At 37.9% G+C, this 13,281-nt stretch overlaps 1 protein-coding gene across 2 annotated transcripts in view; it reads right to left on the bottom strand.

The window, feature by feature from the left end:
* Positions 1-677: 677 nt before the first annotated feature.
* GPX8 (glutathione peroxidase 8 (putative)) overlaps positions 678-13,281 on the bottom strand; it is a 28,747-nt gene continuing 16,143 nt past the window's right edge. The window contains exons 3-4 of one of the 2 annotated variants that reach the window (XM_087885668.1): positions 4,423-4,515; positions 678-2,310 (exon numbers count right to left, since the gene is read on the bottom strand). In XM_087885668.1, coding sequence (XP_087741794.1) covers positions 2,279-2,310; positions 4,423-4,515 — 125 coding nt within the window. In that variant the 3' untranslated portion in view covers positions 678-2,278. Of the gene's footprint in view, positions 2,311-4,291; positions 4,516-13,281 lie in introns of those variants that run through there. The other variant, XM_087885667.1, reaches the window with a different exon arrangement.

Below are 13,281 nucleotides of genomic sequence, written 5' to 3'. Positions count from 1 at the left end.
TAAACAATTTTGTGAAACAGAGAAAACAAAACAGAAAAAGACAATAACAAATCACCTCCATGTTGATGCCAAAAATACATTTTCTTTAATTACTTAATTAAGATTAATTAATCTATTTACATGGCTATCCAACTTGCAGATCAAGGCCCTGGGCAACTAAAGTAGGATTAAAACCAATACAAAACAAAACAAATGTTAAGGCCAGATTACAGTCATTCAATATCAAACCATTAATATAGGTCCATCTGTCATCTTGGCTCCTGCATCCTATTCCATGCATCTGAAATATATTGTGATTCATGAAATCTTAAGTTATTATTTTTTTTAGCATTTACAGTGCCATAAAATTATTTGCTATTTTTCATACAAAAAGCTAACATGATTATCCTTTTAGAAAGAACTTGCTTATTTATGTTTTCATACATACATACATACATACATACATACATACGCCATCCATTTCAGCAAGGACTCAAGGTAGTTTACAATCAGGAATAACAGACCAAGAAAAACAACATTTCAACTAACTTATCAATTTATTTCTTCTTGATATCACTGTTTTGAGTTCTTTTACAAAGAATGTTTAAAAAGGTAACATCTTCGTATGAAGCTCAATTTATTTATTTATTTATTTATTTATTTATTTATTTTATCAAGCATGTATTAGATAACATATATAAATATAGACTTTTTTTTTTAATTTGATTTATATACCGCCCTTCTCCGGAGACTCAGGGCGGCTTACAATGCGTTAAGCAATAGCCTTCATACTTTCGTATATTTATACAAAGTCAGCTTATTGCCCCCACAAACTGGGTCCTCATTTCACCTACCTTGGAAAGGATGGAAGGCTGAGTCAACCTTGAGCCTTGGAGAGATTCGAACCAGCAGTAAATTGCAGGCAGCTGTGTGAATAACAGGGTGCTTAAACCACTGTACTATCAAGGCTCTTAATTCATGAGTTGGATACAAATAAAAGGGAACATTAGGACAGGGACGGTAGGCACACTGGTGCGCTTATTCACGCCCCTTAAAGACCTCCTAGAAATGGGGTGAGGTCGACAGTAGACAGTCTAAGGTTAAAGTTTTGAGGGTTTGGGGAAGAAACCACAGAGTCAGGTAGTGCATTCCAGGCATTGACCACTCTGTTGCTGAAGTCGTATTTTCTGCAATCGAGTTTGGGGCGGTTTACCTTAAGTTTGTACAGTATCTATTGTTTGCTCATGTATTGTTGTGGTTGAAGCTGAAGTAGTCATTGACAGGTACAGCATTGTAGCAGATGATTTTATGTACTACGCTTCAGTAGTACAGAACGAAGTATCAGAACGAAGGTGGCGTAATTCTAAGTTGTCTAAGTCCAAAAAGTCCAAAATTTCAAGTCTGGTGGCATAAGGTATTCTATTGCAGGTAGAGGAATGGAGGACTCTTCTCGTGAAATATCTCTGGACTCTCTCAATTGTATTGATGTCCGCTATGCAGTGCGGGTTCCAGACAGATGAACTGTATTCGAGAATTGGTCTACCAAATGTTTTGTACGCTCTAGTTATTAGTACAATATTACCAGAGAAGAAGCTACACAAGATTAGATTAACAACTTTTAATGCCTTTTTGGCAAGGCTGTTACAGTGAGCTGGCACTTAGATTGTTTGAGATGAATACTCCTAGGTCCTTGACAGAGTGAGGGTCGTCTACGAGGTTGTATCCACCCAGCTTGTATTTTATGTTTTGATTTTTTTGTCAATGTGTAAAACTGAGCATTTGTTGGTTGAGATTTGGAATTGCCAATTGTTTGACCATTCTGACAGACAGTCAAGGTCAGGTGCAGGGTTTGATAGGGCATTCCCTATTTTGACTACTTGTTGCTTGTTTGATAGGAACACAGCTATCCACTTATGCGGGGAAATGCCATAAGATTTTAGTTTTAGAAGTAATTTGTCGTGTACTACTGAATCAAGCGCTTTACAGAAGTCTATATAAATTGCGTCTATTGCTTTACTCTGGTCGAGTTGTGATGTCCATGGGTTTTTGCAGTGTAAGATTGCAGAAACCAAACTGCTTTTTAGAGAGTAGGTTGTTTGTCTCTAAGTAGAGGGTAATGGATTGGTTTATAATTGATTCCATGGCTTTGCATGTGATGCAACATAAGGGGATTTGTCTGTAATTTTCAACTAGGCTGGGGTCACCCTTTTTGAAGATAGGGTTCTTTAATTCCCACAAAGTTTTCTTGGCAATTATACAAAAGTGATTTCCCATTGCCTTCTTTTGGGGCATCCAAGTTCTAACCCACTTTATTTCTGTGCCCAAAGTCACCTGCTGACAATCAAAAGAAAAATAATATATTATTTAAAAATAATATTAATTTAAGCCATTTTAATTCTTTATTCTGCCCTCAAAACTCACTCCTCTTCCAAACGGTTTTCTTGATGGCTATAGTCTCACTTTCATGATTTTTTTTCTATATCCATATCATTATTCTTTGAGTAAACCCTTGCACTTTTGTTGATACACACAATTTTGGCTATGAAGTTTATATATTTTTTAAAAGGCATTCAACAATTTGAGTAACAAAAGCTGAAGCAGTAGTTGGAATAAAGCAGCACTTGAAGAAATCAGGTCACAGTTTGCCAAATCTTGTTACGTTTGGAGCACTCATGATTAAAGGCCAACTATTTCTAATTTAATACCCATTTTGCTGACCAGAGTGGTCCTGATTGTTTCTTAAAATAGCTATGTGAGGGCAATGACAAAACTCAATTTCCCCAACTATTGTTTGAGAGCATGAAGTAAATATTGAAAATACTAGTAGCTAAGAGTTTGAACAGGTGTCTGATGCAAGGGGAACTTAAGGAGCATTTCTAGTACATCGACTGTGTCACAAGAAACACATGTGCTTCTGAATATTGCTTCCTTCAGCTATCACTTAATAATACATTATATACTATAAAATGTCAAGAGGCGCAAACATCCAATCTTTGGAGCAGGAGTATCTGCAGAGGGAGGTTAAAAAAAAGTCATGATGGCAGCTGCAACTACACAATTCAACTTTACCCCATATTATAGGGGTGAGCTAATTTGACAAATACTGCAAAAGCTGAGAACCAGATGACAGAAAGGGCCTTGACAAACTCCCTGAATTTGATTATCATCTGGCTTATTGTTAGTTCCGTGGGTCTTTTTTGCTTAGGAGACAAAATTGAACTTCACCATTTTTCCCGCTTTGCAATATGAGGTTTAGATAGCAGCACGGTCTTTCTGTTGTCATGGGCCTCTTAATAACCCTAGCTTTTACTTTAAATATCACTGTCCTCATTCACATATAGCTGGGCTAAGCCCACATTTTGTACCCAAGACTACTGTACTAAGACCATTTGACCAGTGGTGGGATTCAAATAATTTAACAACCGGGTCTCTGCCCTAATGATTTCTTCTAACAACCAGTTCACCAATCTGCTCAGAAAGTTAACAACCGGTTCTCCCATAGTGATGTGACTGGCTGAATACCACCACTGCATTTGACTATTTTTAATGGGATGTTTGGCAACGGGGTATCCTTTTCATAATCTGTTTATTTTCAAGAGTCAATCCTACAACAATTCTGTCACTTAAGAATTTGCTGTTCTAATAATTGTTTGGACACAGATTTATTTACCTTGGTCTTTTAAAAGATTTGAGACTATTTTGCACCAAAATATTTGACTTTTTTGCCATTTTATTTTCTGGATCTAGTTTGCTTATTTAGTCAGGTTCCTGATTTATCCCCCAATAGTTCTATGAGATGAGTTGGTTGTAAAAACGCAATTGGCTCACAGAATTTCAAGTCAATTCCATTGTTAAATGAGGATTTGAATTCTGGTTTTACAACTACTTCATAATTGTAGTTCAATGGTAGCAAAAAGCTATCTCTCAAAGATGCTTTTCAAAAGGCTACTGGACTTTCTTGGGTTTTTCCTTGAAAACATTTCGCTTCTCATCCAAGAAGTTTCTTCAGTTCTGACGGAATGACATTTAGACAGTCAACATTAACATTCAACATCAAAGGCTAATTTTACAATATCCTTATTGTAGCTTTCTTCCCCACAATTGAAACCTCACATATTCATTATCTAAATATTTTAATATTCCAGAAGTGAAAGTTCTTGGCAATTAAAAGTTGTTTTGAATAAGAATTCAAAATTGTATATACGGTAATTATCTAAAAAAACTTAGATGGAACTGTGATTCATGTTAAAGGAGATTTTGAATGTGATGTTCAAATATGTGTTTGAGTTTTAAAATCAAGGTCTGTAAAACAGGAATATGGATTTTGTCAGATTTGATGAGCTTGCTGGATAGCTGCAGTAAAAATATACTGTGTACATGTGCAGAAATAGTGATTTTTGCAGTAATATATAACACAAAAATATAATAAAACTCCATGCTGACCGCAGTTGAGTATGTTGACAATAGCAGCAGTATGGCCGATCAATAATAGAATACAGGAAAAGGTGAATTCATAAGAAGTCGAAACTTGGAACACTATAAAAAGAAATATGAGGTAAGCTTGTCATAAAAGTTCAAAATTGGTTAACTGTAAAGCAAGTTTCTGTTTGCATATTGACAGAGTTGGTGAAGAACAGCACCCTCCCATTGGCATGACAAAAGGCATTCAAGTAGAAAAACACAAAAAGTTTGATATGCAATGTGAAATATTCCTTCGATAATGCTCAAAAGCTTCTGTGGAGAACAATGAGTCTGTGGTCATTGCTGTACACAAAATGCCTCATGAAGGACTGGAAATAAAATTGGCTGCAGTTGGCAGTATGACCACAGAAGCTATTCTTAACTTCGCTTTTCATATGCCTTCATTTCCCCATACCTTTATTCCAGATGTATTTTTGTTAGGCTAATGACTAGTCTTATTAGTTTAACTGCCTTGGAGGAAGGGTGTGATGAGCGATGGAAAAGTACTTCAACACAAAGATCCATGTTCACTACAGAGTGTAATTTTGAAGAGGTCTATAGGCCTGAGATTTTTGCTTAGCAGTGGGCATCAGACTTGATGTCCTTTCCCTTAGAAATAAAAACAACAGCAAGAAGAATATGACAAGCACTGTTGTATTTATCCAAATTAATATCATGAACTAATTGACTGGGGATTGACTAAATCTATTTAAAGTCTACAGACTGTAGCAAAATGCTTTTTTTTTTTTTACAATCCAAAATTATATATACTATACTATTCTTAAGACATTAACCCTCAATGCCCTCCATTTGCTTTCTTATCATAGTAGCACTAGTTAGGAATTTTTATAAATAAAAAAAGTTAAATAAACATAAATTTTGTCGCTGCTGAAGTCATTTTAGGAATTTGATCACAAAGAAGCTAGTAATGTAACATTCATTTGAACATCTGGGAAAAGGATGTTCAAAATAGGATTAATCATACATCCTAAAATAAAAGCTACAATAAAGGAGTCTATGTCCCATGGACTCAATATCCTGGTTATTATGGGAAATCACTCTTTTTGGAGAACTAATTCCCTCACATCAGGGGTATCAAACTGGATTTCTTCAAGGGCCGGATCAGCATTGTAGTTCTCCTCCGCGGGGGAACGGGTGAGGGAGATGGGATGACCGCCTCTTGCAGCACCCTGTGGGCCAAAACGGGGAGCAGGAGGGCTCGCATGCTCCCCCCGCACCCCGTTTTGGTTGGCAAGGTGCTGCAGGAGGCCCAGAGGTACTGCGGGCCAGTCCTTTGCCATTTCCAGGCCAGCCCCATGGGCTAGATTTAAGCACCCCATGAGCTGGATCTGGCCCTCGGGCCTCGAGTAAGACACCCTGCCTTACATGGTCCTCACTTCTTATTCCAAACAATATCAACAGCAAGATACTTCAGGTGTTGTTTCCAAATTTTGGTCCTCTCTTCAATTTGAGCATTTGCAAAGTTTAGAATGATCTAAACTTGTCCAGCCTTGTCAAATCAATACCTATTTGTCATCATGTGTCTTCTAAGAAATTAGTGCCAATAAGCCAGTAGAAATTTCTAAAAATGTATAATTCCAGCCATAATTCAATAGTAGCTAACTCAACTAAAATCAAAAAAAGGACACAAATCTATTTCCAGTAACAAAACTGTTTTAGGGACACAACTTGTGATATGAAAAAGAGCTCTTTGATCTCTCTGGCTTTTGATACAATCAACCACAGTTTCCTCCTGAGCTGGCTCTGTGGGTTGGGGATTGACTTCTTTTTATAGGTAGTTCTTGACTTATAACAGGTCATTTAGCAACCATTCACATTTATGATGGCACACCCAAAAGCTACTTACAATCAAGTTTAAAGCTACCCCTTGTGGTGACGTGATCGCATTTTGGGCATGTAGCAATTGGCTCATCTTTATGGTCATTTGCAGGTTCCTGCAATCATGTGACTGTAATTTCCAACATTTTTGACTGGTTTCTGGAATCACTTCTGGTTTCTGGAAAAAAAATGCTCAAGGGAAAATAGATTGCTTACTAACCAAGGCGTTCATATAATGTCTGTGATGTTCACTTAACAACCACTACAAAAATGTTGTAAAATTGGGTCCGGTCACATGATGACTTGCTTAATGACCAAAATGACTTACAATTGTAATGATAGATCCAGTTAGGGTCATAGGTCATGGTCTATCTATATAATGATTCTCTCTTCTGGGGCTGGTTCCTGTTAGTGTTAGTTGGGCACAGGCCCCTCTTGCGTGGGGTGGCAGAGATTTGGAGCTGGGATTTTTCTAACTTTTCTGTGGGTGAGCCTTAACTCTAACTCTAACCTGAAATGACTTCACTTTTCAATGGAGTTTTCACATGCAATGTGTCTAGGGCAGTGATGGCTAGCCTTTTCTGGACCGAGTGCCCAAAGCGCGTGTGCGCCTGAACCCCCAAAATGCAATGAACATGCGGACCCCATGCATGCGCCCCACCCCCATCCATGCGTGTGCCCCCCACATGCCCATCCTCCACGCATAAACAGCAGAGACCCGATGATCAGCTGGCCAGTGGGAGGTGCGCGTGCATGCATGGCGGACCTGAATTGTGGCAATGGCTCACGTGGCCACAGAGAGGGCTCTGCATACCACCTGTGGCACATGTGCCATAGTTCACCATCACAGGCCCCTAGGGCCTCTTAGGGGGAGGTGGGGAGGGGAAGAGTGCCTGGAAAGCAAGCTGGTCTTTAACATAAAGAGGCACTCTAAATTGATGCAATGTTGGTTTTGGGACCAGACCTCACAGGGCCTAACCTTGACCTTAACCCTTATCCCCATTTATACTAATATGCTTACAACAGAGATACTGAATGAATGGCAAAATATCTGGTAAGATCCTGGCTAATTGCTTAAAGCAAAAGAAAGGTAAGGCAATGATTCCAATTATTAGAGGTGAAAGAGATGTCAATTTTACAAATTTTATTTGGAATTATATAGTAAACCAGAGAACATATAAAAAAAAAGATACAGAGGCTTTTAAAAATAAAAAATAATTTACCACATTTAGATGATGTCACCTTTGCTTTTTAATATCTATGTGGAATCCCTGGCTTACACCATTGGATATCATTGGGAGATCTACGGAATAGTACATAACTCATTAGAACACAAATTGATTTTATTTTCAAATGAAATTTTTTGTTTATTTCTAAACCTCATATTATTATCCCAGGGTTGCGAAAGAAGCCTTTATTACTCTATTAACCGATCCAAAAATGGAGTTGATGCTTACGTATGGGAGGAAATCATGGTATGAAGTCAATGCGTTTTTCATTTGCTGCACTTTTTATAGAAAGTACATTATTTTTTACTGTAATTTGATGAATCAGAAAATAAGAATAAATGTTATGCTTGGTTTACTTTTCCTCAAGTGTTTGTTTTACAGATGAAATCAAACACAAAGAATCAGCACCCTCTAGCGCAGTTACAAAACAATGCTGTTTGTTGTGTGGGCAAGAAAACAAAAACTTGCTGTCACAAATTGTGTTAAACAATTGTTAAATGAGATGAATAAACACACTTTTTACACGGAGAGTTATAGAATGACAATGATATTTGAGTTAAAACATTTAAATAAACCAAATTATTTAGAGATATCTGATGCCACTGGTTATTGATGGGTTTATCTGTAATTGGAGATTAGTTATTATTGTTCTAATTATACCAATTCTTCACAACCTTTTTCCTTCATTACCAAAAACTTTTTTCAGAATTTTGTTCTGTGTTCAGAGTTTTGTTTTGTGTTCTTTGTGAAGGCAAGAGTGGAAAATCTTACTTCACACATGTACAGTAGGTGCTTGGAAAGAGCAATAATTGCATTACAGCCTCCCCAGCTACCAAACAATTCACTGTGAATTGTTAACCAGAAAAACTCCAAATACTGACCATTTGACCTAGTGCTTGATCACCTGCAAAATCATTAATAGGTTTGTATGCAGTTATCCCCCCACCCCACCAAATAACATTTTAACCCAATTTTGGGTAATTTACTTGGGTTTGGGAAACACTGATTTATATAGTGGATCTTTATTGTAAATTTCCAAGAATCTCTTTTGTTTGCCGCAAATATAAGTAAAATAAATAACATTTGTAAAGAGCAGATATATTCAGGAACTGGTGCATTAGTTAATTAAATGGTTCATCAATTGGCTGTATCAAGGCACAGTATAACACGAACTAACAATATGGTAAAAAAGGTATAAATATGCCAAGGTATAGAACAAAATGTATAGATAGTTCTTGATTTACAAACAGCCATTTAGCAACCAAAGTTACATTCCCTCTCAAGGTACTTATGACCCGGTTCTGAAGTTCCAACGGCTGGATCCCTCTTGCAGTCACGTGACTCCATTTTGAATGCTCAGCAACTGGGCCACATTTACAATTGTTTGCACCCTCATCACCTGACAATTTTCAATGTTTTTGCCAAAAACTAGTGTTTGTTTCTGAATTTTGGCAAAAATGCCCTATGGCAAACAATTAGTTCATTTAATGACAGCTGCAGAAAAGTTCGTAAATTAGAACTGCTTATATGGGTCACCTGCATTACAATCCTCACAATTTACGACCATAATGGGCAGGCTCTCTTACTGTTCTAAGTCAAGGAATACTTGTATTTCAATAAATATATCAGATTTTACGTGACCCTGATCACTTCTATGTAGCAATCTTTCAGCTGAACAGTTAAGAACTATACATTTGGCTGTATTCTGCTGGCTAGATATTTAGTAGTATAATGAAGGAGGTAAGATAACGTTGAGATCTTGTAGGTTGTTTTGTGAAGTAAAGAGTCTAAAAACTGGGTCCTGGCTGAAGCATATAATTGCCATTCAAAGAAACCATTCATAGTGTCTTTTATACTGGGGCCTCAATTTTCCCTCACTGCATGGTGGAATTGCCCACATGTAACCAAGGATCAAAACACATTTGCAAAGAACCCTTAAGGATGGTGATCGGTGCTTTTCTTTCTTGTTGGCTGGTGATTTTTACTGGAAAGAGCAAAGAAACCAGGAAACCCACTGATTGCTTTCTGTAGTAAATCTGTAAGGAGAGCAGTAGAAGGTTGTGCAAAGTTTGCTGACACTTTTCTGCTGCCCCAGTGAAAGGAGGATGTGACTATGAGGAAAAATCCATGAACACTAAATAACAAATAGGATCAATTTTATTAGGATCAATACTACACAAATCCTGCCCTCAATAATTGTGAATAATGAATAGTGTAGAATAAAAGGCTTTATTTCAGTGGTGAAATCCAAATTTTTTTACTACCGGTTCTGTGGGCGTAGCTTGGTGGGTGTGATGTGGCTTGGTGGGCGTGGCGGGGAAGGATACTGCAGAATCTCCATTCCCACCCCACTCCAGGGGAAGGATACTGCAAAATGCTCATTCCCATCCCACTCTGGGGCCAGCCAGAGGTGATATTTGCCGGTTCTCTGAACTGCTCAAAATTTCCGCTACCGCTTCTCTAGAACCTGTCAGAACCTGCTGGATTTCACCCCTGCTTTATTTTTGCCTTTCTGCAGCCTTTATTAGATTTCTCTCCCTTCATCCCTAATCATTAGTTATTTTGGCTTTTGATGGTAGGGTTTATAATTTAACACCATTGGTCAGCCCTAGGTTTGAATTTAATATGTTTAGATATATTAGTTTGCTGTATAGAAAGCAGAAAGCAAGAAGATATAAATGTAATTTGTTTTTTAATTTTTTGATGGATAAATCCAAGCAATAATTGTCCAATCAGAGCTTTGTCACTTGGGCAACCAGGAAGATCTAGACAGAATTAGAATGACTCACCTGTAACGGCAAATATGAGTTTGAAGGGTGGAAAAAAGAGGCCTGTGGAGATTTTTAGCCAAAAAATGACAACAAAATGAACAAACCCATGTTTCTATGTCTATTAGTAAAGGTTTATTTATTTGAACATAATTATGGCCTCTTATTTGTCATTGTTTAACCATATTCACAGTTCCCCAGAACCTTCAACTGTCACTACTTTGTTCCAAAAAACCGGTTAAGGTTCCTAGGTGACAAGACCATAATTAGGTATCATAGTTTACAAAAAGCCAAACACTTCAAACACGGAAATAAGTACTAAAAGGTGTAATCAACTGTACACTGCCCACATGTTAAACAATCTTCATTCTATTATGCACAAAGAAACACGCAGTTCATTATAGGAGCAAAACCCCAGATCATTCTCATTTATTTGGCAACAGCAGTGAGTCATTTATCATGGATTACTTTGGAGAACAGTAAGAGTTCCTCAAAATATGATGGAGGAAAGCATCTACAGTACATCCACATGGTTGGAAGGTAAAAGGAGTTATTATTACAATCACCCTTGACAATTTTGCTGGGATTTATTTGGCTTGGGCCCAATTGAATCTCTCCCCCCACAAAAAAACGTTTATGGATTATGTAGGCATTGTGTAGGGATAGTAACAAAAGTGGGAAAGAACTGCATATACAAAATTATTTTTAATTCAAACTGGCCTTAGAGCAATGTTTCTCAACCTTGGTAGCTTGAAGAGGAGCCTGGTGGTGCAGTGGACTAAACTACTGTTAAAGTAGTATTTAGCTGCCAGCTGCCTGCAATTACTGCAAATTCAATTCTCACCAGGCTCAAGGTTGACTCAGCCTTCCATCCTTCCGAGGTAGGTAAAATGAGGACCCAGTTTGTGGGGGCAATAAGCTGACTTTGTATAAAATAGAACACTGCTTAGGGGAGGCCAAAAGCCCTACTAAGCAGGTATATACAAAAGTATGAAGGCTATTGCTTAAAAGCATTGTAAGCCGCCCTGAGTCTCTGGAGAAGGGCGGCATATAAATCAAACTAATAAATAATAAAAAATAAATAATAAGATGGGTGGACTTAACTCCCAGAATCCCCTAGCCAGCAGCGCTGGCTGGGGGATTCTGGGAGTTGAAGTCCACCCATCTTCAAGCTTCCAAGGTTGAGAAACACTGCCTTAGAGCAAACGTTTTATAATCCTGGGGAAAAAACTAAACTGATTTTACTTGAATTTCACAGATAGTCTTTCCAGCTTGAAAACCCCAAAGCCTAGATTAGAAAGGTTAGGAAGGCTGATTTCATAGATATAGGTTATGTAGTCCTTTCCTTCCAAGTTATTTCAGTCATGTCTTCTTTGGGGACTGAATGGAGCATGAGAGACTGTTAACAGTACCATGTGGTAGCAGACAGTGATGGCCAGAGGCGTCAACAAAGGGAGGGCACAAATACTTTTGCATCTTTGATTCATGTTTATGCTGATCATCTGGGCCCTCCCTCTGCATAGTGGACATGCCTGGCTTGGATGACACAGATCATCCTCGATTTACAACAATTCGTTTAGCGACCGTTTAAAGTTACAAAGGCACTGAAAAATGTGACTTATGACCATGTTTCACATTTACGACTGTAGCAGCAGCTCTGTGATCACTGTTATCAAAATTCAGACATTTGGCAACTGACTCATATTTATGACGGTTGCAGTGTCCCAGAGTCATGTAATCCCCTTTTGCGACTTTCTGACAAGCAAAGTCAATGGGGAAATCAGTTTCAGTTAACAACTGTGTTACTAATTTAAAAACCACAGCAGTTCACTTAACAAATGTGGCAAAAAAGTCATAAGATGGGGCAAAACTACTTAACAAATTTCTTACTTAGCAACAGAAATTTTTGGCTCAATTGTGGTCATAAATTGAGGACTACCTGTAATCTATTTCTAAAATTTAACATTAGTAGTGAAACACTATTCATATTTGTTGCTAATTTCTAGTTCTCCCTAAGGCCTGTCCGTTTATTAATTAAAAGAACCATATCCACTTGTCCTGGAGTCAATAGAAAATCAGCATACATTTTGCTATCTCTATCACCAATCCCCATTCTGCCACTCTTGACTTTGTTCTGATTCTGTCAAATTGTGTTGTTCCTTTTTCTATGTCCCTTTATGCCTGAATTCAAGCTGAATAAAGTTAGAATAAACAAACAAACAAACACAACTGGAGTCATAGAGTATACTCAACCATAAGCAGCCTCACTCCGCAGACTTTATACATGCCACACAAATGATTACTCTTGTGCAGTGGTGTCTGCAGGAAGAGGTCAGAAAAGTCAAAATGGTGGCCACAGCCATGCAATTGAAGCTCCCTCCTCCCCCGGCATACATACCGCCCTTGTGTTTTCTGAGACACACAGATGGTGGTGTAGGCCCATGATTTCTACATAATGCTACTTCAGCCCATGAAGTTATTTTACAAGGATTTATTGCATTGCTTTCTTTCTCACACATAGCTTAACAGGCAGTCCTCCATTTACGACCCAATTGAGCCCAACAACCTATCTTGAGTCATTGCAGTTGTTAAGTTACTAAATGGTTGTTAAGTGAATCTGGTTTTCCCATTGACTTTGCTTGTCAGAAGTTTGCAAAAGGTGATCCCATGACCCTGGGACACTGCAGCTGCCATAAATGGCATGGTTGCCATGTGGCCAAAATTTGATCATGTGATTACTGAGATGCTGCACAGTCATAAGTGTGAAAAACAACCTTAAGTCACTTTTTTCAGCGTCATTGTATCTTTGCATGGTCACTAAACAAATGAGTGTAAGTCAAGGACTATCTGTATTTGGCTCATTGGAGAGAAAACACTGGGGACACATCATAAAAAAAAAAGAGCTGTTGCCAGAATATGATTGTACCATAGATGAACATAGGAAATTGCTATGACCTGATTGTATTGATCAGTATTTCTCAACCTTGGCAGTTTAAGACATATGG

Source organism: Pantherophis guttatus, chromosome 2 (genome assembly GCF_059756535.1).
Source record: "Pantherophis guttatus breed Tessera chromosome 2, ASM5975653v1, whole genome shotgun sequence".
NCBI classification, from domain to species: domain Eukaryota; kingdom Metazoa; phylum Chordata; class Lepidosauria; order Squamata; family Colubridae; genus Pantherophis; species Pantherophis guttatus.
Note: the sequence above shows the minus strand (reverse complement) of the source record. Positions and strands in the feature narration are given on the sequence as shown.